Below are 24,545 nucleotides of genomic sequence, written 5' to 3'. Positions count from 1 at the left end.
AGATCATCCTTGTCCTACTTCCCACCCCACATTGGAGGGTAGTGAGGGTGGGATCCACAAGAGAGGTCATGGGTCACCCCCTTATTATTTAAAAATTAAAAATTAAAAATTAAAAATTAAAATTAATAACAAGGTTATAATTGTCTATGGCTATTATCAAGTATCTAAAAGTAGTATCAACTGATTATATGATTTTTAATTCAAAATATTATAAAAAGGATATTTCAAAATTTACGCAAGGAGTGCTTCCACAGGGTCTTCTTCAGGGGCAAGGCCAACGCAACAAAATCCCCGTTCACGGCTTTGCATAAGCGACCGCAGATCCGACGGCCAAAATTCCGACCGAATGACAAAACGATACACTGTCCAAGCTTTAGTCACCACCTCGGTCTTCAATGTAATCTTCCTGCCTTTTCTTTTCCTTATTTCACGGTTTAACGAGTAAAATCATAACTGGTACGTTGGATGTGAATGTTAAAAAACACTAGACTCCGGTGATGCCGGGATACACTAGCGACCTTGGATAATTGCCTCTTCGTTTATCTTTTTTATATCGATTTTGGGTTGTACGCGTCTAACGGACTAATGACTGTTGAGTTGTTAGCCATTGAGTTTTCTGTTGACATGTTTTGCCGTATTTAGAGGGTGTTCCTGAAGAGATATTATGGAGCTGAGCTTCCATGGTGTCTTCGCCATGACGTTACTTGTTATGGCATTTAATATATTATTTTTGAAGGATGGAATGCGATATACCCCTCAGCCATATCATAAAAACCTTTGTACTGCATTTGGAATTAATAGTTAATACCTACATATCCTGCAACTAAAGACACTAGGTTGTATTCACAAGTTGAGGATATTAGTGCAAAACTATTTCTTACTACATACAAAAGGGTTGAGGGATTTCCCTCCTTGAGTGTTTACGGCTTTAATGACTGAAGAGATACTAATAGAGACAATGTTAGAGTTCTATGAACAGTCTTATTGAGGATACTGTTTTGAAGTATTCTCCATCAATGCTTTGCTTAGTGCACATATAGCTCATCTAAGTATTTAGGTTGGACCTCTGCATTTGAATCTCATTGAATAGGATGCATTTTTTCATGAGGCCCGAGAATTTGATGGGCCTTCAATGACAGTTGTGACACCATTCAAAATAATCCATGTGTATGGAGCCATAAAGAAGGTCAAGACATGATGGAGAGTGTTAAAAATAGTCCCACATCTGTCATGAAGTGATCTGCAACCTAAGTATAACTTGGATCGGCCTTGCTACTCTTTAGTTTGAGTTTGTGAGTTGGATGCCTTCCTTCATTTAGCCTCTTCGAGAAGCTATTGCCTTTTCACCAATTTCTGCCATTTCACCAAATCTCAGTTAAACTTTGTGAATAACCTACTAATTCCTATCTCTTGATAGGAAGAGTAGTGAATCCCTGCCAGTCCACATTTTTTGTCTACCCCAGTTAGTACCCAAAACCAATCAAAGATGCAAGAGCATGATACAAATCAATGAAATAACTCAGTGCATGGCACATCAACATCCAACAGACAAATTTGGGATCACAATAGGACTGTACACCTCATGAACTCTTTATCAGTCATCTGATAAAAGGGAAGTGTATCCACCAATGCAACTAGCATACATGAAGCCCTGTGAGGACAATTTTATTCTTAAATAATTCAAAAAATTTGTTCTCGTAGCACTTCAAATGTAAATGTGATCACAATGAACAGTGTTAAACTAGTTCTGTTTGTTGAGAAGTTCAGACTAGTTCAAACAACCTGGCATAGTATCTATCATGCTATGGATTTTGTTTTGGTTCTGATCTCATCAATAAAATCATTAAATCTTGTGATAATCAGCAGTGCCATCCCTGATTGCATGTGATGATTTTTCAATGTTGACTATAATGGGGGTGTGTATTTTTTTCCTTTATACAGCTGTGTTGTATCAATTAATGGAAAAAGAGGAGTCTCCTGTGACTTTAGAAACTCCTGTTGCAAAAGGTGCAAAGACAGGAAAGAAGGCTCAAGGCAGTGGTAAAAGCAATGTAGTTTCTCGTTGTACCCGTTCTCAGGTGGTTCCAGACTGGACTGTCAAAGAAATGCTGACTTTTATCTCTGAGGTGGCTGCAGTTAATGAGGACTCTCTTAAAACCCTCTCCTCCTACCAAAAATGGAAAATCATATCTGATAATTGTGCAGATTTGGGTGTTCTTAGATCATCGAACCAATGCAGGAGAAAATGGGACCAGATGCTCACTGAGTACAAAGAAATAAGAGATTGGGAAACACAGTTTAGGATTGGTTCGTATTGGTGTCTGGAAAGTGAGAGGAAAAAGGAATTTGGACTACCAGCTTTTTTTAACAGAGAAGTATTTGGAGCTTTGGATGCTTTTCTCGAAGCTCATGAATCTGAGTCTGAATCTGAAGTAGAAAGTGAGTCGGAAGGACTTATCAGTCCTGTTGAGGCTTCCAAGTTCAAAGCCTTGGTTGATTCTTGTGGTAAGCGTGTTATCTCAAACTTTGATTCACTTGATTATATTAATTTATTTTTCTCTCCTAAGAAGTAATTCAATTGCAATCATGATGTGGCCATCTAATTATTGCTTTTGGGGGTTACTAATAAACTTTGAATTGTAAAATCTGTCAATCGAAGATAAGAGGATAAATTAGCAACGTTTAAAGAACTCACTGTCTTTTTTCTTTTACTATGTATCTCACTGTCCCTACTGCATTATTTACGGTCTCTGAATGCATGATGTTATATGGACATTTTTGTGTTCAACTAAACGGTAAGCCTAAAGTCTTTTTCATTTGGTGACCAGATTAGGCACCATAGAATTCATAGTGCTAAAATCAGTCACTGGATACTTAAATATCTTACATTATGTTGGTAAAAGTTAATTTCTTTACTGATCTGTGAATTCTTGTCTTCTTTCATCTGTTCATAAGTCTTACTCAAAGCAATAATTATATTCTGACTGTTCTTCTGGCTTCAGTACCACTTTACGAGTTGGTCTCAAGTGGTTGAAGATATTCTTCAGGGAAAAATGCCAAGCTGTTAATTATTCCTGCTATGGAAAACTTTTTGTGCACATGAGACAGATATGAAGGATCATTTTCAAAAACTCATCATCTACCATAAATGATTTTAGAAAGTGAAGCAATCTTGAAGAAATTACAGGCAGTGCTGAGGTGCACAAAATTTATCTTAGTGCACAATATCATAGTTGGAATTAGAGCAAATATCTTTCAGCTTTGGTTTGTTCAATTGTTAAGCACCTAGCCAATACTACCCAAAAGACTGGTCTGTTAGGAGCGGAAGGCATAGGTAACCCCAAGACCATAACAACACACCCCACCTTCACGAGCCGACGTCCACAGTGGCCCACTTTGGTCGGCGGCCTACTCTAGTGACACTGGCCCAACCCACCTTGTGGACCTACCAGTAATTTTAATCTAGCCTCTAGGTCGCCCCTTCCGCTTAGGTCACTGCCGCCGCAAGGATTTGAACTCGCGACGTGGGAGCCCGCTCTGATACCAAATGTTAAGCACCTAGCCAATACTACCCAAAAGACCGGCCTGTTAGGAACGGAAGACATAGGTAACCCCAGGACCATAACATCAACCCCATCTATCAAATGACTAGAGTTGTTATAATGGTGACACCTTGAATCATACTCTAACTGTACTTCAATCCATCTCTGTCTCGTTCCTGTGGACTTTGCATATGAGAGAATAATAATATATTCTTTAAAATAGGTGCCTACTTTTATTTGTAGATTCAATTATCTCGGCAGGTAGCAGTGAGACCCTGCTAAAAGTAAAACCCTGTTTGTCTCTAGCCACAGGCATCATGTTTGCAACAAAGGTACTTTCTTAAAGGACCTGACTATATGAAGGAAAATGGCAGAATCAGGAGCCAATAACGAATCTGAGTCCAAGTCTGAGTCTAGTATAAAGTAAAACATCTAAGTTTGATTTCTGTTTTTGCTTGATTTCTTGAGGACTGGTCCTGACCAGTGGCTTATGTGGTTGATGATGTTATTTGGCTCTATAGATGGCTGGTATCGGTGTTCCTCTTTTGGAGTTTCCTATGTGAGTGTGATTGTGATTGTAGCATGCTAAATGATCCTTCTTTTGAATGCTATATCAACTGCTCCAGTTCTGTTCTTTATTAGCAGCCAAACATATTGAGGAGACATCTCAGTCTCATAAGACATTAGGCATATCAAGCAGTGGATGCAGTTACTACTAGATAGAACAGTAAAACAGCTCATCTGGCTTCTGGATTCGTGCAAGGCAGGTTTCACAGATGAGATCTCAATCCTAACGGATGCTAATAATGCCTTGTTTTTTTCACCCATATCAATATTTTTTACATTCCTTTCAGCACATGTTTCTCTGCCAATCAGTCTTTATGGTTCTTCCTTTTTATAGATATGATCAGTGTTTTTAGCTACTACTACCTGTATTAACTTGGGTTGTTCAAGATCTAGTGCTTGTGTTGGTCAATGTTGACTCTGGCATGTTTCCACCATGTTTTTGTAAGGTCGAAATAAGAAGGCAACAGGGAACAATTCACTGAAAGCCAATGCTGGGACGGAGCAAATAGTGGCAGCAAAAGTGCAGGAGAGTGCACGTCTTCTACAGAACATATTAAGGGGAGATCTGAGCGAGAATGGAGGGAGGAATCAGGTCCTAGTAGGTACCAGCAAAGCTGATGATATTCAAGCCGAGTTTAAGAGGTATCAAGCTGATGAGCTGATCAAAGTCTTTGGCACTCTTGTTAGTAGTCTTCATCAGCTTGTAGAGCTAGTAAAATAAATTGGTTTGTTTCCAAAAACTGCTTCCTACAAACTTCCCTCCCACTACTACTTTTTATCGCTTAGGGTAGTTTTTCTCGTACTAGATGCTATAACATTCGATTCCGCAATCGTTCCCCATTGTACAGCACGTAGTTCTGTTTGCTACAAAACCGTATTTTTGTTGGTCAAAAAATTTCTCAGCTGCAATGTTTGAGTTACTTGTGAAATGCATTTGTAAAGTGAACAACTGCTTTGACGAATTCATGGGGATGAAGGGGCAGGTGAGGGCTGCCTCAGGTTAACCACAAGGACTGTTGATGTACCTTTTAAAGGCTTGATCCTTTTGTTTGGCCATAGATCAGTATCCAGATGACTTCAATTGAGGGTAATGATTTAACAAGAAAAAAAAGTAGTGCAAAACTATAACTATAGAATTCGAAGTAATGATTCACTGGAAGTGTAATTCATTGTACACTAACCCCTTAATCCAATGTGTTGCATGAATGAATCTCAATTTATAAAACAGAAAATGAATGAAGCAGCAAACGTAGATGAAGGTTTATAGGACATCAAACTGAGAAAAAGGTGGAAATTGTGTTAGTACACTTGTATGAAATGTTAAGAAAACGAACAACAATTTTGAAGTAAAATTGACAGGAGTTGAGAAAGAAATATTGGTATCCGCTATTATAAATGATTCAAGTAGTAGGTAGTAGATGCTTAATTTTATAATTTTGATTACACAAACGTCCCATGGTGAGGCTTCAGCTCAAGTCATATCTGTACTTTGAGTTATATAATAGTAATAAATAAAATATATAAATTTAAAGAATTAAATAAATTTAAAAATATTTAAAAGCAGACCCATCTTGCCCTGCGGGATCAAATAGCAATTCTATCACCATATTTATTGTAGTGGGCATGGCAAGATTGGTTCCCATGAAAATAAGGGTTGATCCAATACGAAAAATCATTTGGTGCAAAACATGCAAAACACTATCTCAGTCATCCGATCATAATCGGACGGTTGAGATAGACTTTTCGCACGAAATAATTCAAGTAGTAGGTAGTAGATGCTTAATTTTATAATTTTGATTACACAAACGTCCCATGGTGAGGTTTTGGCTCAAGTCATATATGTACTTTGAGTTATATAATAATTATAAATAAAATAAATAAATTTACAGAATTAAATAAATTTAAAAATATTTAAAAGCTGACCCATCTTGCCTTGCGGGGATCAAATAGCAATTCTATCACCATATTTATTGTAGTGAGCAAGGCAAGATTGGTTCCCATGAAAATGAGGGTTGATCATATATGAAAAGCCATTTGGTGCAAAACATGTAAAACGCCATCTCAATCATCCGATCATAATTGGACGATTGAGATAGACTTTTCGCACCAAATGATTCAAGTAGTAGGTAGTAGATGCTTAATTTTATAATTTTGATTACACAAACGTCCCATGGTGAGGCTTCAACTCAAGTCATATATGTACTTTGAGTTATATAATAATTATAAATAAAATATATAAATTTACAAAATTAAATAAATTTAAAAATATTGAAAAGCTGACGTATCTTGCCCTGAGAGATCAAATAGCAATTCTATCACCATATTTATTGTACTGGGCATGGCAAGATTGGTTCCCATGACAATGAGGGCTAATCCAATTTGAAAAGCCATTTGGCACGAAACATGTAAAACGCTATCTCAGTCATTTGATCATAATCCGATGATTGAGATAGATTTTTCGCACCAAATGATTCAAGTAGTAGGTAGTAGATGCTTAATTTTATAATTTTGATTACACAAACGTCCCACGGTGAGGCTTCAACTCAAGTCATATATGTACTTTGAGTAATATAATAATTATAAATAAAAGATATAAATCAACAGAATTAAATAAATTTAAAAATATTTAAAAGCTGACCCATCTTGCCTTGTGGGATCAAATAGCAATTCCAACACCATATTTATTGTAATGGGCAAGGCAAGATTGGTTCCCATGAAAATGAGGGCTGATCATATACGAAAAACCATTTGGTGCAAAACATGTAAAACACTATCTCAATCATCCGATCATAATTGGATGATTGAGATAGACTTTTCGCACCAAATGATTCAAGTAGTAGGTAGTAGATGCTTAATTTTATAATTTTGATTACATAAACGTCCCATGGTAAGGCTTCAGCTGAAGTCATATCTGTACTTTTGAGTTATATAATAATTATAAATAAAATATATAAATTTACAGAATTAAATAAATTTTAAAATATTTAAAAGCTGACCCATCTTACCCTGCCGGATCAAATAGCAATTCCATTACCATATTTATTGTAATGGGCAAGGCAAGATTGGTTCCCATGAAAATGAAGGTTAATCATATACGAAAAGCCATTTGGTGCAAAATAATCAGACTATTGAGATAGCCTTTTCACACCAAATGATTCAAGTAATAGGTAGTAGATGCTTAATTTTATAATTTTGATCACACAAACGTCCCATGATAAGGCTTCAGCTCAAGTCATATAATAATTTACAGAATTAAATAAATTTAAAAATATTTAAAAGCTGACCCATATTGCCCAGCGGGATCAAATAACAATTCCATCACCATATGTATAGTAATGGGCAAGGCAAGATTGGTTCCCATGAAAATGAGGGCTGATCCAATACGAAAAGACATCAAATGACTTTTCATTGTTAGTTATATTAGAAGAAACCAAGTTCAACCAAATGATCAACCAATTGAACCTGAGTTGGATCAGACCTAGACACCTCAGAGAGTTTCTATAACATTAGCCCCAGCTCCAAAGCTCCACTTCAAAAGTACGAGGTAAAAAATGACATAGACTGAAAACATCATAAATTGGGCTGTCGGTTTTCAACTCGCAGCTCGTTATATATCCGCCACCCAGGATGGAAAGCATCACGGCTGTTATCTGCCCAGAGTTGTGGCCAACAACCAGTCTCATCGTCAAGTATCACTGTCAATAGACACTGGCATTTCTTTGTCTCTCAAGTCCAAGAAGCTTCTCCCTACACAGCTTAAATGTGTTTTATGAAGCTACTAGTAGGCAAGCAGCAGTAGCAGCAAGACTTGACATGACTCCATTGAAACGATGTTTAAGCTACTGTTTGGTAGAAATCAGAATCAGTTAAGAGGTTTGCAAGACCCGGGAACGATATTCACCAAGAGCCCATATTGGGAAAATGTTACGGTATGCCGAATAACTTATCATACAGTTCCTGTTGAAGACTCCTGAAATCTCCTGTAGCACGAAAATCAATAAAAAAGTACGAGAATTAAGGTACTGCTATGTGAAAGCAACAGGACAGTGCGCTAAATGTTTTTGCTATTTTTTCCTGGATAAAAACAATAGAAGAAAAAAAAAATCTGTATTTTGGAGGACCCTACAAAAGATTGAACTTAGAAACTGTGCTTGTACAGCTTGGTACGCACTCCTACATTCATTTGGGAGGAATTTTAGCTTTGCTTATACAAGATCTGCCATTTTCATTTTACAAATCTCCATCAAAGGAATTTGCAACCAATACTCGGCTTTCCTAATCCAAATAATTTGACCTAATCCAAATATTATTGGTTCCTACCATTTTTACAGTTTCCATTACAACTTGGCCTGCACAATTTTTGGTACAAGCTTAAGCGTAAGTTGGGTTTAGCTCCCTCTCTAGTAGACATAGTATTCATTGCAAAACAGAAATAATAACCTAATAAATAATCTGACCAAAACCTGCACACTAATACACTCAACAGAAGCGCTATTATGTAGCAGGTTACTGAAGCATACAATTCAACTGTTATTTTGAACTCAATTGCATTTTCAAGGACTAAAGAATAGTTACCTGTTGTGGATAATCACCATTCTCCATTTGTGAATTAATCAATACTTTTGCAGCTCGGTGTAGGGGTTTTGGATCCCTTTCAGCCTAGTCCAGAAGTAAAGAGAAAATAGTCAAAATTAAGGAGGAGATGCAAAACAATGAAAATCTTTAGCTTTCTCAGTTGTATACTTATTTTTATTGCAAGTGAAAGTCATCAATGTGAGCTTACGTCATGCTCAATACAACTAAAATTGACTTATAACATATGCCTGTCCAATGTCTCTGTCTTAGTTGCTACAACATACCACCAGCTCTACCAAGATGCCTCCTCTGTGAATCAACATCAAATTGTTCAATTTTGGCACATCGACGCCCCACCTCAGGCTACATTCTTCCTCTGGACTGCATGTTTGAATAAAATTCTGACCACTAACAACCTGGCCAGACGTGACAACCCGAGTCCAGACCTGACTTGTCAAGGCTGAATCTGTCAGCCATGTCCTCCACCTTTGTCCATTTGCCTGGAGAATCTGCCCCCAACTGCTGCATCGGATTGGCATCCAGACTTGCGTTACTCAAGACCTTCTTTCCACGATCCAATCCCTACGTGGATCCCACCCCCCATGCTTGGCAAATTGCCCCTCTCCAACTGCGTTGGCCTAATCCGCTGGTCCATCTGGAAGGAACGCAATGGCAAGCGCTTCCAGTGCAAATTCAACAGCATTGAAGCACTAACTACAGACATCATCGGTTAGGTCTCCTCTTGGGTTCTCATAAAAAATGAATTTCTCCACTTGTAGGGGACGTACCTCAGATCCAACTGGCTGCTAGTGGCCCAAATGGGGGGCCCTCCTCGCTGAGTCACTATGGCAGAATGGCAACCCCCACCAGTTGGAACTCTTAAATTGAACTTCGACGGTAGAACCATTGGTTGGCCGGGTCCTGCTGGTTTTGGTGGCGGATTCCACTCGGCTGACGCCTCCCTCCTTGCTGTCTATGTCGGTCCTCTTGGCCTCTCAGACTTCACATCGACTGAACTCGCCGGCCTCCTCCATGGACTCAAACTCTACTGTGACAGATTCACCGCCCCACTAATTGTCGAGGGAGACTCCAAAGTCATCATTGATTGGTGTGCTAAAGCCCGAGCTCCCCCCTTGGAGACATTGGGACACCTTTCTTGATATCTGTAATATCGCCTTTGACTTGCAATGTACTTGGAATCATGTTCCCCGTTCAACCAATTCTTTTGCTGATAGTCAGGCCAAATTGGGAGTTTCCCTCCAATCGCTAATTGTAACGACGGAGCTCCCCTAGCTTGTAATGGTTTCTAGTTCTTTATAAATTCACACCACATTCTCAAAAAAAAAAAAAAAAAGGTATGTAAGGGGCATATTTGTCATTTTTACCAAAATCACTTATTTAATAGAAGGGGGATCGAGCTTGACCCCCAACGAGACTTCTCCCAAGATTCTCTTTCTCTCCTTTGCTTCTCCCCTCTTTTTTTCTTCATATTTTCTATTTTGACAGTATCCACTTTAATGTAAAAGTTTTATAAATTTTATTTTAGTTAGACATTATAATTCTTTTAATATGGCTTATGCAGCAATTTAGAGTTTATATTTAGTAACAACTAATTAGGAGTGTTATTAGAGTATTTTTTCCTGGAAAAGACAAGCAAAGGAGTTCCTTGAATTGGTGAATTCACTTGCCTATAAAATCTCAATGTAAGAAGGAAGACAGCTTTTCACTATTTAATACAAATCTTCTTTTAATAAAAAGTTCTCCTGCTGATTTGAGGTTATTCTATTTTTCTCCCAATTTGGAATTTTTTCTTAATAGTTGCAGATACCCTATTTTGGTGACAAAAATGACATTGGGTAAATGAGAACTGATCTGAAGCAAACCTCCTTTCTTTTCAAAAACTATGAGAAATATATACAAGGTGTGGATACCAGATCTGGAAAATCATTGAGTTATCAAAACTTTCTTTTAAGAGAATAAGCTTCTAAGTAAGCCAAGAGAACCTGGAACACTTCTTTCTTAATAAGAGAAGAATGAGAAATGACATGGTTTAATGACAATAATGATAGGACGAACTTTGGTGCCTAATTCCTCATGTTATCCTGCGCCATCATTCTAAGTTGCAGATAGTTATGTCCATGTTACACCTTGAACAATGTATGCTCAAGTTGGACTAAGCACATGGATTGACGAAACCCAGTTGAGTCTGACAGATGGAACTGGTTTAACTATAACCAGGACCCATGGCCAGGTTTATCTTAACTGCTTTGCCCAGATAAAAAAGGAACTAGAAGACCTTTCTCAGGCAACCGGGGTTAACCATGAACTTTGTGGGTAAAATGGGCCAAATACTGACAGAAATAAAAAAATACAGTTTATCTTAACTTTATTTGTTATTTTCTAATTAAATTCTTCTTTAAAAATGGCATTGCCAATTGATCAAAACGATTTTACTGGATACAGCAGTCCTGAACATCTTAGTAGGTTGGTGCCACTGCCTCTGGTCAGATATGAAAAAATGATAAAGAAATCTTTTCATGAATGAATGATCAAATGATAATGATGAGAGAACTGGAAAGAGTAAACATGAATACAAATGCATAGGAGCTACTTTCTGAGCATACCTGACCGGCATCAATAAGAGCCATCATAGCCCATCCAGTATTTACATTGTGTGATCTGTTGCCTTCAAGATTTGCGTAGACCTGTTTCAACAATTTTTTTTTTTTTTTGAGAAAGTGATGAATTCATTAAAGCAGAAACAAAAACAAGATTAGGTAGATTAGACCTGTTTCAACAAATATATGGCCATTAGAATGTTTTCATTAGAGAAAACATAAGGCTACTCCCAGTCCCCAATATAAAGGCAACCTTAAGTTAGAACATATTTTTTTCTACATATTTCGTGGACATTTCATTTAAGTAAGAAGTTTTTCCATATTTGCAACAATACACATTAAATATTAAAGAACAGAATAGGCAAGTCCAACAGATTTGATATAATGTCTAGTCTCAAAGCAGTCAAGTTGGTAGATGAACTAACCCACTAATGAAGGTTTGTTGCAACTTAACATGAGCATTGAATTGTTGTACACAGCAAAATACACTAAAAATTAAAATAGAATCATTTCATGCACAGCATGAAAGTGTATCTTTTTGAGTTTCTTCAATCAAAATGCTCATCCATGAGTATGAGAAATGCTAAAGGACAAGAACATAGAAGATGCACTGTCCCAGAACAGAAATGCAGCACAAATATAGCTTCACCTTGTTCTGACATGAAAGATAACTCTCCCCCCAACCACCAGAAGGCAGCTGTTTTGACAAAAGAAATTGGCAAGCTTTACGAATGCAAGAGCTATTCTGGTAGGATTTTCCACCAGCCACCAGTCCCTTCACTCCAAACCATGCACCATAGGTGAAGCAGACTGCCCAAGAGCCATACCTACTCAAAGAAGGTTTTTTATGAGAGTTGGCTTTAGTTGTAACAAAGTGCACATCACAGGGGAGGGAACAAAAACCCTTTGTAATAGGCCATTTAGAAGAAACTAAAAAAATTAATTTGATCGTCCCACACAGTGAGATCTGCAAGATCAGTTTAATTTTTCTGAAGTAACGAAAAAACAATACAGAAATAATGACAAACCATGAACCATCTGGGGCTTGTATCGTCTCGATAAAATTAACTGCTTTTTTTATGGAAGCATCTATCTCTTCCCTCCTATGTCCAGGGTAAGCTTTCTTAAACAATGCTAGAGCCTGAATTGCAGCTGAGGTACATTCTACATATCTGCAACACCATGTTGCTGAATGTTACACATGGAACAAGCAATCAGAATTTCACATTAATACATCCGTGAACAGGAAAAAGGAAGTGGGATGAAAAATTACGGATAATCAATAACAATATCTCCAAAAGTCTCTGCAGGATTGATTAACTGAAAATAGAAGGACAACCACAAGAATTAGTTACAAGTTTTTGAAGAAAATTCTGAAATTTTATTCATACTGAACTGATCAAATACAAGGAATTTATACAGCTAGGTATTCTACGGAATCAGGAATACAAACCTAATTTACAGCTAATACAAATCTGATTCTAATCTCTAGAAATCAGGATACAAATCTGATTTTAAACTCTAGAAATCAGGAAACTATTATCTACTAATTTACAGCTAATCTCCTATAATTAGAAATATAAATTAGTCCCTCCAATTATTTCTATTCACAGAAATCTTGGGATTTCATCAATTTTGAATTTCCAATACTCCTCCTCAAGCTGGGGAGTAGATATTTTCCATCACTAGCTTGCTCACAATCTTCTGAAATGCTGACATTCCAAAAGGGGTAAAATGTCAAAATTTCTGTTAATTACATTCCAGTGTTTCAATGGAGTAGAGGATCTAGAGGAGCACCATGAGATGATCACTTGAGAGTCTCCAATTATGAGAGGTCCGGCAAGGTGCTCTTCAAAGATAAGAAGACCTTAGAGCAAAACGAAGAGCTTGGCTTCAGTGGAGTCCGCATTGACAAGTGAGCCGGAATATGTAATAAGGATTTGGCTTTCCGAGTTACGGAAGGCACCACCATAACCCGCAATACCAGGGCAGCAACGTGCACTACCGCAAAAATTTAGCTTGGTAATGCCGCCCCTCTGGCAAAGAATTCTTTTCAGGTATACAGCCAGGATGCTATGAGTCTGCCAACTTTGTTGGAGACCACGGTGGTGATGCTGGCTTTGAAGTTAAATCTTCTCTGGTTGCGCTCTTTCCAGAGGGCTCATGGAATGTGCCCCACGCATGAGGAGAGGATGGCAACGTGGGAGAGTGGAAAGCAAAGACTTGCAAGAACCAAGAAGATTGTTGGGGAGGCAAATCTGTAAGCCAATGCGTAGAAGGATGTTGGTCCAAACCATCCACACAAAAGGGCACTACAATAGGAGATGATAGGTGGTTTCTTCAGCTGCACTGCAGAGTGGGCAGTGCATGTTGGGGGCAGAGTTACCCCATTTATGGAGATTGGTGGCGGTGAGAATTTTGTCTTGGGCCGCACACCAGAGGAAGAAGCGAACTTTGAGAGGAAGGACTATCTTCCAAAGAAACGTGAGGTCATGAAGGGCTGAAGAGGACCGTTCCCTGATGAGAAGATAAGCAGAAGAAACCGAGAAGGAGCCACTTTCCTTTGGGTGCCAAATAATCTTGGCATTGAGGTGGGGACGGATTTGCATTTGCTGACAATCGGAGTGAATAGCAGGGATTAGTGCAGCCTCTGAGTCGTTGAGGTCTCTATGGAAATGGAAGTTCCATCCATTGGGAGGAATTCAGCAATCAACGACCGAGGCATGGTGCATGGAGCTGATAGAGTGGAGAGTTGGGTAGGCAGCCTCAAGCTGCTTGTTGCCACACCTCCAGTTCGACCAGAAGAGGAGGGAAGATCCATTTTCGATGAGGAATCTGATACCCTTCACAAAGGTGGGTAGGAGAGGGGAAAACACTCACTATAAGGGTGACAAGTTGTGAGGATGGCCACCAGAAATCCACCAATTAGTGCTCATGTTGAGCTTGGCAAAGAGCATTGGCCAGCAGATGCATTTTGGTTCAGCATTAGCTTTCCAAAACCATTTGAGGATGAAGGCCTGATTCGTGTCCTTCGTTAGCCGGATGCCGAGGTCATCCATAGTCTTAGGCATGCAAAGGTCAGTCCACCTCACAAGATGGTACTTGAAATCATCCAAGGCACATCTCCATAGGAATCGCCTTTTAATGGCATCAATTTTCTTGCAGATTCCAATAGGGCAGTAAATGAATGAGAGATAGTAGTTCGGTATGCCCGAGAGGCAGGAATTGAGCAGAATGAAGCATCCAGCTTTGGAAAGAAGGCGACCTTTCCAAGTAGCAAGGCGATGTTCCAGATTTTCAATCACCGGGGTCCAAAGGGTCTTGTCAGGCCGGCTATCAAAAAGTGGGAGTCTAAGGTAGGAAGTTGGCAAGGTAGCAATTTCACAACCAAGGAATTAGCCATAGTTTGGAGACTATCCATCTCAATGTAATAATCTGTTATTGAGGATTCGCGTCAATTGACTTTCTACCCAGTGGTGATCTCAAAAAGGCCAATGAGAGCCTTAAGTTTGATCACTTTCTCAATTGTTCCCACTCCAAAGAAGATCGTGTCATCAGCAAACTGAAGGAGGGGGATGTTAAAAGCCTGCTGATTGGAGATAGGTTGGAGCCATCCAGTTTGCCGCACGAAATGGCCAATGGCCGAGAGACACTCCGCAATAATACTGAAGAGGGAGGGGATAGGTGGTCCTTTTGTCTGAGGCCGCGATTGCTTTTGAAATAACCACAGGTTCTGCCATTCAGAATGAGGGAGGAGGGGGAGGTGATGCAGCTCCTAATAAAAAAATACCATTTCATGTTGAAGGCCATATGGAGGCGAAGAACATCGAGCAAGCTCCAATTAACACGGTCAAAGGCCTTTTCTAGGTCGATTTGAGCACGAATTGAGGCTGGTGGTCGGTCTTAAAGTGGTGGAGAAGCTCATGGGATGCCATTGCAGCATCAAGGATAGATCTGCCATGAAGAAAGATGCATTGGTTTTGGCTAATGACTGCAGGAAGGGCCGCCTTTAATATGTGAGATATGATTCTAGCAATGATTTTGTAGCTGCTGGTGACAAGGCTGATGGGGCGATAATCTCTTGGGTGTTCAAGGTGGGATTTCTTTGGAATAAGGGAAATGAAGGTGGCTCCCAAGCCCTTAAAGGTGATGCCTTGGTGATAGGAGTTCACCATGTAGGTGACATCGTTCTTGAGGGTGGGCCAACAACATTTGAAATAATCCCCATTGAAACCATTAGGCTCGCTCAATTTCCTTCGCAGAAAAGGGCACTTCGAGGAGATTTGCGACAAATTTTGAGATGGTTGGGAGCCACACTCTGGTAAGCTTGGGGCGATATGCGCATTCCTCTTGTATAGATCTTTGAAGTAATTCAAGAAGGTGTTAGTAACAACTGCTCGGTCAGAGATCACCTTGTTTTCCATGCAAATAGAGTTGATGCGGTTGATTCTCCGTCTGGAGGAGGCCATGACATGGAAAAATTTTGTATTACCATCCCCCTCTTGGAGCCATTTGTATCTGACTCGCAATTTCTAGTGAAGTCGCTCACAGTGAAATAGCAAGAGGGAACAAGCTTGGAGGGCGAGTTTGGCCTTGAAATCGAAGAGAGAGAGCCGCTGGCCACAATCTTCAAGTCTATCCAACGAGCGATTTTGGAAAGGAGGTCAGATTTCTCAGCGGTTGCAGCCTTACATTTATCAGAAGCCCAATTCTAAAGGTGAGGTTTGAGCTGTTTAAGTTTCAGAGGGAGGTTCCAGGCAGTGTCGCCAATTGGGGGGATAGAGAACCAATGGTTTGAGAAGACAAAATCAAAATCCTTATCAAGCAACCATGTGTTTTCGAACCTGAATAGCTTGGGGCCCCATTGGCCGAATTTGGTGTCTATTAGAAAGGGCCAGTGGACGGAGCAGACTCGGTTAATCACTTTGCCCGAGGAATTGGGGTAGAGTAGAAGCCATTCTCTGTTAGCTAGGAAGTGATCTAGCTTGGAGAGGATGCGTCTGACCTGCCAATAGTTGGAGCAAGTAAAATTTTTACCGGAAAGGGGATGTCCTCAAGCTCACAGGTACCATGGAAGAAGTGATTCTGGGGCTGGGGGGAGACTTCTCATTGCAGAATCTTATAGTGTTAAAATCTCCCGTGAAAAGCCACACAGTTTGCCTTCTTTGGGGGAGGGACGTGAGGTCCTCCTAGAATTGCTGCCTTTCTCTGTAACAGGTAGGCCCATAGACATTGGCCAGGCTCCAAGAGTTTCCAAAGGTACTATCCAAGATCTTGTAGCAAATTGAGAAGGCGCCAATGAAGCTGCCAAGGACATCAATTGTGTTGGAGTTCCACATCACCAAAATTCCACCAGAGTGCCCAGTGGCGTTTAATGGGAACCAATAAGAATTTGGGCAGTTCCAAAGTTCACATATGATATTGTCATCCAAGGATTGGCGTTTAGTTTCCTGGAGGAAAATAATAGTGGTTTTAAAGGAAGAGATTGTGTCTCGACTAGTGGCCATTTTGGGAGGGTTTCCAATTCCACGGGTGTTTCATGAGAGGATGATCATGATCGCTTTCGGTTTTTGGAGAAAGGATTTGGGGGTAATGATGGGATCTTGGGCAATGGCACCCATCCATTCAGCTAATTGCATCATCTGAGCCCAGGTTTCTTCATCATATTTGTGCCTCTCAGATTGTACTTCCACCACAAATTTTCTGGAATTCTCATTGGGGGGTGGGAGGATGATTTCACTTGTCTCCGGGTCTACAGAAAATTGGGAGTGGCAGTTTGGCTCACCACTTTGGGTTTGGTGGATAGGGGCCTTGCCTTTCCTTCGGTATGTGGCAAGAGGTTGGGGGGAGGGATTGAAAGATGGTAGAAGTTCTGTGGTTTGAGGCCTTGCACGATGACAGAGGGAGGGGGTGGGAGTGTTGGAAGCAGTATCTGAGAGGGGGTCTTCGATGTGAGTTGGAGAGGTGGATGAGGTGGAGGAGGTTTGTCTGGACATTTCCTGGGTGGGTTCAGGGTGATGGGAGAGGTAGCTGAAACTGGGTTATTTAAAGGTGGATGAAAAGGGGAGATGCAGACCACAATACCATTTGAGAATTGGTTTATATTTATGGTTTGGGGGGCAGAAAAAAAGGTGGTTTTGATAGGGTTGCTTGGGGTGGTTATTCGTGGGGATCTGGGTCTGACGTGGTGATGTGACTGGGTTGTGATCAAGTCTCAAGTAGGATAGAAAAAATTTGTATGGTGGGAGTGGTGTCATCTAAAGGTGGGTATCTGGAGGGGGATTGTAGATGGGGGTCACGGGTTGTCTTAGTGGCATCTGTGTAAGGCGGCAGGTTTTCTAGTATGGGATCAGGGTTGTTAGTGAGAAGGCTGGCAAGGTGAGTGGGTGCTGTCATGTGGTCAAGAGAGTTCAAATTTGAAATCGGATTGTGACTGCCAGGACCAGTAGTAACAAGGTAACAAGGCGAGTTGTCCATTGGGTTAAGGATGGAATTGGGTTGGGGAAGATCAGGGAGGGGGGATGGCTGAGTCGGCTCGGTACGGATGACTTGGAAGCCATGGTTGCTGGAAGGAGGGTTTGGCCAGGGGGTTTTCAAAGACGATGTTGATCCAGAAGGAGAGGCCATTGACCAGTAGTTTCAGGAGTTTGGATCCAAGGAGGGGCTTGTTGGGTGTGATAAGAACGCGGGCAACATCAAGTCTGGATTTGGAGGATGTATTAGTGTCGAGGACAGAAAAAGAACCAAAGGCCATAGCTATGTCACTGAAGGTCTGGGTATGCCAGAGTTCAGCAGGGATGCCCCAGACGTTAATCCATTGCCTGGGGGAGTTGCCAGTTTGGAGGGGATCCAGTCAGAGATTTTGGCAATGTCTGGTTGGCGGATAATGGAAGTAATAAGGGCGGCTGATTTATTTGAGTGAGTGAGAAAGTGAAAAATCCATTGACCAGGCCATAGGAAAGAGTAGGACAGGGAGTATTGTAGGTGTAAGGATTTGTGAAACCAAGAGGCAATGGATTATGGATCGAGTGGTTGAGTAACAATAAGGGATAGAGAAAGCAATTTCTCACCTTCACCCCAAAGTTATGAAGGGAGGGAGATTGAGGGCTGTGGAAGTAGGTTGTGTTGTTGAGTGTTTGTTAGGATGGATGGGTTTTTTTTCGAGGTACTGGTTTGAAGAGGGGGGAACGTGAGGAGGGGTGTTGTGGGGATGGTCGGGGCTGGTGGAGGTGTGGAGCCATTGGGGGAATGTTGAAGGAGATAGTTGTGGGGATGGTCAGGGAGATCCGCTTTCCCCTCTTTTATTCAATATCGTGGCTGAACTCCTCTCATCTATGATCTACAAGGCTAAGGAGGTTGACTGGTTGGAGCCGATTAGCAGCATTGACGCAGTTGATGTTCCCCTCTTTCAATATGCGAAGGATACCCTTATATTTGGGGTTGGATCCCTACATTATATTATGAAGGTCAAAGCTTTATTGGGATTATTCGAAAATTCTTCAGGTCAGAAAGTCAACTGGCAGAAAACCACATCAACCCGGACGACTTTTGATCCATGGCTGATCTATTAGGATGTTCTCTTTCTTCCCTTTTGGCCACATACCTCGGTCTCCCCACACCCCCATCCTTTTTTACCTCTCGTATCAACCCGGTTATTGAGAGATTGGACTCTCGACTGGCTACTTGTAGGGGTCATCTCCTTTCAAAGGCCGAAAGACTTATTCTTCTCAAATCCTGTGTGGCTGGTATCTCTGATTATTTTCTCTCATTCATGCATTATCTTGCTTCTATTTGCTAACAAATTGACAAATTGATGCTAAACTGGCAGGAGCCCTGGTGGACCTCAGAAGGAAGAAGATATGCCCTCTCTCCAATCTGGAGAGCTATCTGCTTCCTTCTCCCGTTATTTTGTTCGAGCATTCGATTCCATGTTGGTAACGATCACTCAATTTGCTTTTGGGAGGATTGGTGGGTTAGCTCTGGGCCACTGAAGACCCCCTTCAGTAATGTTTAGCGGGCTTCTACCCAGTGTTGTCTCTCAATTGCTGATGCTTGGGACCTCCACCTCCGGCATTGTCTTGATAATGCAGATGCCCTTCTTACTTCTAGCCTTTTAGAGGTGATCTACTCCTCTAGGCCTAGAGATATCTTGGCTGACTCGATGGTTTGGTGGTCGGAGGCTAGTGGTGTGTTTTTTGTCTCCTACGCCTAAACACCTCCCCCCCCCCCCTCCCCGGTTAAATTCTTCCTATGGAGTATCGGGCTTAATAAAATCCTCACTGCTAACAACCTTCATTGTCATGGTAATCATAGTGTGTGCACTTCTTGCCCTCTTTGTGGCCTTGATGAAGAGACTATCAGCCACCTCCTAGTTTCCGGCCTCTTCTCTTGGTCGGTTTGGATGAACATTCTTAGTCGGTTTGGCTTTCAATTATGTATGCCGAGACCTCCTCTCGGTCGGCTGCTTGCTCCTTGGGGTTTCTTTCCCCAAATTGGGCAAGATGATCATTTCATCTTGTGTTGCCTTCATCCCCTGGGGTATCTGGATGGAGCACAATAATAGGTACTTCAGCGCCAAGCATCTCTCTCGGGATCGGGTCACTTCCTCCATCATTGGGTTCATCTCCTCATGGCTTAATTCCAAAAAGGAGTTTTCCTCTCTGTTAGGGTATTCGCTCAAGGACAATTGGAGTGCCATTGCTTAGATGGGCTTCCTGGCAAAATCTCCCTCTATGCAAGAATGGCAGCCTCCTCAAACGGGCCTCACCAAGCTGAATTTTGATGGTAGCTCCCTTGGCATTTCTGGCATGGCGGGCTTTGGTGGTGTCTTTCATGATTCTGTTGGCAACCAGCTCATGTCCTATTCTAGGCCTATGGGTATTTCAGATTCCACTTAAGCCGAGCTTCAGGCCCTCCTCAGATGTCTCGCCATTTTTCGCGAGCATCTCTCTAGTCCGCTCCACATTGAGGTAGACTCTGCGGTGATTGTTGGATGGTTCTCCTCTCCCTCCTCTTCGTTATGGCATCATTGGTGTGTTTATTACATTGTTTTAGACATTCTCCCCCACATTACTTGTATTTGGTCTCATGTTCCCAAATCTGCCAATTCTATAGCTGATGATTTTGCTAAGAAGGGAGCATCCCTCCAATCCCTTGTTGTAAGGGGTGTGCTTTCCTTCTTTCCTAGTTTGTTGTTTTGCTTCTCTGGTTAATAAAATTATCACTTTCTAAAAAAAAAGGATACAAATCTGATTCTAATCTCTAGAAATCAGGAAACTATTATCTACTAATTTGCAGCTAATCTCCTATAATTAGAAATACAAATCTGTCCCTCCAATTACAGCTATTCACAGAAATCTTGGGATTTCAATCAATTTCGAATTTCCTACAGTTTTTATATTCTAATTATTGTTCCTATAATAAAAAAAAAATAGAAACATATTGAGTTTAGTTCCATGGCAAAACATCCTAGAATCCTATAGGACAAATAACAGCAACTACTGAGAGGGAAGATTTTGTATCTAGACTGATCAACTATGCTCTAAAGCTATGCTTTCATCTGAATCAGTCAGAGACATTTCCATGAGAAAGAAGGCTCCGTTCTATAGTTCAGTTAGCAAGATGTGACATCCAAAGAACTCATCCCAGGAGAATTGTTGCAAGGAAGGCAACTGGTTGAAAAACAGGATAAAAGAAATTTTTTTAGCAACAACCATGGTGAGTAGCATATAGGGCAAAGCAGGTTACCTCCATCCAGGGGTAGGATCTAGTCAGTTCATAAGTAGCAAACCCTCCATCCTCATTCTGTAGTGAGAGAAAAAGAGCAGATTAGAAACTATAGGCACTTCCAGAAGCACTTGAACACATGAAAATTAGATCAGGCAAGATAAGGGCTACATGATCTGTTCTCATAACTCATTAATTTCTACCAAAAGAAATGAGAAACTACCAAAAATGGTATTCCATCATCTAATGGGAGTGCACTGGCTAATTGGGCCTGGACAGGCTTAATAAGAAAGCTATAAAAGACCTCCACTAGTATTTGCTGCCAAAAGATTATGCAAGGGAAACTAACCTGTAAAGAAAGAATGACATTTACAGCATCATATAATCGTTCAGCATCTAATGGAGCCCCAGCAATTTCTGATGGAATTTTTGATAATAGGAGTTCAGCCTGAGCAAAAGAAGAAACATTAGTACTGAAGCTCGCCTAGGCGGAAAAGGTGATAGAGTCAACTAACCTTCATTCCTTCTGCTGTACAGTCTGAAATGGGCCATCCATGATCTCTGGTTGAAAAAGGCCATGCTCCTTTAGAAATATGACGATACCAGAAACTAAGATCACCTGGGCAATCCTCTAGTACCTTCAGAAGGCAAGCAAAAGGGTCAAGCTGGACAAATGGGACCATTATTGATATTAAACAACCAACAGATTAAGGGCATAAAACCTGAGAATTTTTTATATATTGATGTGCCTTCTTAAGAATAGAACCAAATTCTTCAGTGAGATTGGTTGAGATAATTGCTTGAACAGCAAAAGCAGTGTCCCATAATTGGCTGCCATTATACCCCTGCAATGTTATCAATCTTCATATCACAATAAATATATGCTAAAAAGTAAAATAAGACCAGCTGACAAAAAAGAAAAATCATCATTTTTTTAAAAGCCTTCTAACAACATATAAAAAAGGAGAACTTGGTGAACAACTATATGCGTGACATTTCAAAACCAACAACTTCTGACCAGAGGCATGAGACTTAATCAAGATAATACATCATTGTTACCTTTAACTTGTTTCCTCAATAGATTATCTTCTGATGAAAAACACCTGATTTTTTATTATGGAATCCTCTAGAACTGTCATTTAGTCATATCTCTCCATAGAAAATGTGAACTATGAAAACGCTGTACCACTGTTAATAAAACAGCAGCATGACTTCTCTGTTTCAGCTGGTGATTTCCACGTGTATGGTTAGGAGTCACAAATAACATGATTCAACAAGTAAATATCTCTGGTTAGATGGAAGTCATAAGCTCTCAGAGATGTTTGGTTGGTGGCACCTTCACATATGAAAATTAAAACAGTTCACATGACAATTACTTTTTGTGTGCATAAACTTCATTAATGATAGATTCATGTTCTGGTCGCTACCGGTATAAATATTAATTTTTCGAATTATTTTTATAAATGGTGAGAAAGAATTTCCAAATGATTTCAGTGGCATCATTGTGATGAATCTCCATGCCTCTTAAAGTCACCTGTTTCTTGTGTTGTTCGATTAAAAGATGGAATCATCCATATTGATCAGCTTCACAAGAGAGGAAACATGATTGAAGGGCCAAACTTACAAGCTCTGTGCTGGTCGCATGGAACAACTTTTTCTCCACTATTCTTTTGCTCGTTAGGTATGGAACACATTCACTCTAGTTTTGGTTTCCAACCCAGTTTCTCTTCTCCATTCCTGTCACTTCTTATCCAATTGGTTCCTTGGAGAAAATTTGGAAGATGTTCTAGGTTTTATCTATTGCTGCTTGACAGGACACAGCTGCCCTCACTAATTGATTTTTAGTGCTAGACCCGCTGCTCTATTTAATAACCTGATTAGCATAATTAGAAAAATGCCCTCACTTACACTTAATACCGGATCTCCTTCTTTCTCCCCTTCTACATAGTCAAAACACATGAAATTTAAACTAAAGACATAACAAAACATGTAGAGTTTGATGACATAAAAATCTGTAACACATATTGATGTAAAATGACCAAAATACCCATGAGTAGATTTTCCAACACCTCAAGCTCCAAGTCGATCTCCAGAATGAACATATTAGGTAACTACGTTCTTTTTTTTTTTTTTTTTAAATGATGCTGATTTTTATTAAATCAAAAGTTTAAGAGATCGTATTATAAGGAGGGAAGCCTTCCCAAACAATGAGAGATTGCTGGGAAGTTCCAAATTTTGCCAATTTATCAGCCAAAGAGTAGGCTGATCTAGGAATGAGATTCCAATTACAATGCGTAGAAGATACAATGTCAGCAATACTATCAGTGATGGACCAGTGGCGCCAAGGAGGGAGACTGTCCTTGGAACACCAATTAATAACCGTCTTCGAGTCTCCTTCAATGATTAACTTGCCATGGAGACGATCCCTGAAGATTTGGAGGCTGAACAACAGAGCACTAACTTCAGCAGTATTAGAATCGGCAATACCCACCAGACCAACATAAGAATGAATAGGGTTTCCATTGTGACCTCTGAACACAACACCTGCTCCTGCTGGACCAAGACATCCAATAGCACTACCATCAAAATTCAATTTTATGCAGTTGCATGGGGAAGGATCCCAAATAGCCATTCTTGGAGCTCTACTGGGGCCAGACATGTGAGCGATCAAATTCCAATTTTCCCAAAGGAAAACTCCCGATAGAGTGGCAAAATCCTTCTTTGTATGAAGTCAACTCGAGATGAGGCTGACGGCATGAGAAACCGAGTTGTTTGGGGTGCTAGCTTTGGAGTTGAATCTCCGGTTGTTCCGCTTGAGCCAAATGCACCATGGAACATGCGCAAGACAGACCGAAAAAATTAACTTGCCTAGCCGAGGAAGGAGAATCCCTCGAACCATCTCAAAGGTGCCAAAGAGGTCCTGATGTAGCCCTAGTTGAAGCCCGATTTTCTAAAAGATCTTCATCCAAACTTGCCACGAAAGTCCACAATGTAAGAGGACATGTTGGACAGTCTCTTCGCACTCACCGCAAAGGGGACAAGAAAGATCGGGGGCAGTGATGTCTCTTCTATGAAGGTCGTCTGAAGTAAGAATCTGTTCTCTGATGGCTGACCACACGAAGAATTTGATTTTGCTTGGCGCTGAGAGTTTCCAAGCCAGATTCGCCTTGTGTTTGTGAGTACTGTAGTCTTGCTTTCTGATATGAGAGTAAGCCAAAGTGACAATGAATCGGCCATTATTACCAGGCTTCCAAATCAGCTTATCAACTGAGTGCTCCCAGATAATAGTACTGTTGAGTTTAGTAAGGAGAGAGCAAAAAGCCAACGATTCCTCATCATTTAATCCCCGACGGAACGGGAGACTCCACGAGTGATCACTCCATGAATCAGCCACAGAGCAAGAGAGGTCGCTTGCCACCCTATGTAGCCCTGGGAAGTCCTCTGAGAGAGATCGAGGGCCACACCATTCGTCCGACTAGAAGAGAAGGGTCCTTCGATTGCCCATGTGAAACAAGGT

The 24,545-nt window shown here is 40.6% G+C and overlaps 2 protein-coding genes across 2 annotated transcripts in view; one reads left to right on the top strand and one right to left on the bottom strand.

Annotated features, from left to right (window-relative positions):
* Window positions 1-242: 242 nt before the first annotated feature.
* On the top strand, window positions 243-5,114 carry LOC137940405 (trihelix transcription factor ASR3). The gene is made up of 3 exons (XM_068785449.1): window positions 243-397; window positions 1,942-2,505; window positions 4,556-5,114. The coding sequence occupies exons 2-3, from the start codon at window positions 1,959-1,961 to the stop codon at window positions 4,828-4,830; spliced, it is 822 nt and encodes a 273-aa protein (XP_068641550.1). The 5' UTR covers window positions 243-397; window positions 1,942-1,958; the 3' UTR covers window positions 4,831-5,114.
* A 2,393-nt stretch (window positions 5,115-7,507) lies between these two features.
* LOC137940404 (cycloartenol synthase 2-like) overlaps window positions 7,508-24,545 on the bottom strand; it is a 46,929-nt gene continuing 29,891 nt past the window's right edge. Inside the window, exons 10-19 of the mRNA XM_068785448.1 lie at window positions 21,751-21,873; window positions 21,544-21,666; window positions 21,378-21,476; window positions 21,050-21,106; window positions 12,576-12,622; window positions 12,331-12,474; window positions 11,952-12,129; window positions 11,309-11,389; window positions 8,685-8,768; window positions 7,508-8,089 (exon numbers count right to left, since the gene is read on the bottom strand). Coding sequence (XP_068641549.1) covers window positions 7,976-8,089; window positions 8,685-8,768; window positions 11,309-11,389; window positions 11,952-12,129; window positions 12,331-12,474; window positions 12,576-12,622; window positions 21,050-21,106; window positions 21,378-21,476; window positions 21,544-21,666; window positions 21,751-21,873 — 1,050 coding nt within the window. The 3' untranslated portion in view covers window positions 7,508-7,975. The remainder of the gene's footprint in view (window positions 8,090-8,684; window positions 8,769-11,308; window positions 11,390-11,951; window positions 12,130-12,330; window positions 12,475-12,575; window positions 12,623-21,049; window positions 21,107-21,377; window positions 21,477-21,543; window positions 21,667-21,750; window positions 21,874-24,545) is intronic.

Source organism: Aristolochia californica, unplaced genomic scaffold, assembly GCF_029961685.1.
Source record: "Aristolochia californica isolate CCGP_79_NKW_82.1479 unplaced genomic scaffold, dmAriCali1.0.hap1 SCAF_9, whole genome shotgun sequence".
Taxonomy (NCBI): Eukaryota; Viridiplantae; Streptophyta; class Magnoliopsida; order Piperales; family Aristolochiaceae; genus Aristolochia; species Aristolochia californica.
Note: the sequence above shows the minus strand (reverse complement) of the source record. Positions and strands in the feature narration are given on the sequence as shown.

What these genes read in the sequence shown, in the direction of transcription:
- LOC137940405 (XM_068785449.1), top strand. Translation starts at nt 1,959, where the DNA reads ATGGAAAAAGAGGAGTCTCCTGTGACTTTAGAAACTCCTGTTGCAAAA. An exon ending in AGCCTTGGTTGATTCTTGTG is followed by an intron (nt 2,506 to 4,555) that starts GTAAGCGTGTTA and finishes TGTTTTTGTAAG; the next exon opens with GTCGAAATAAGAAGGCAACA.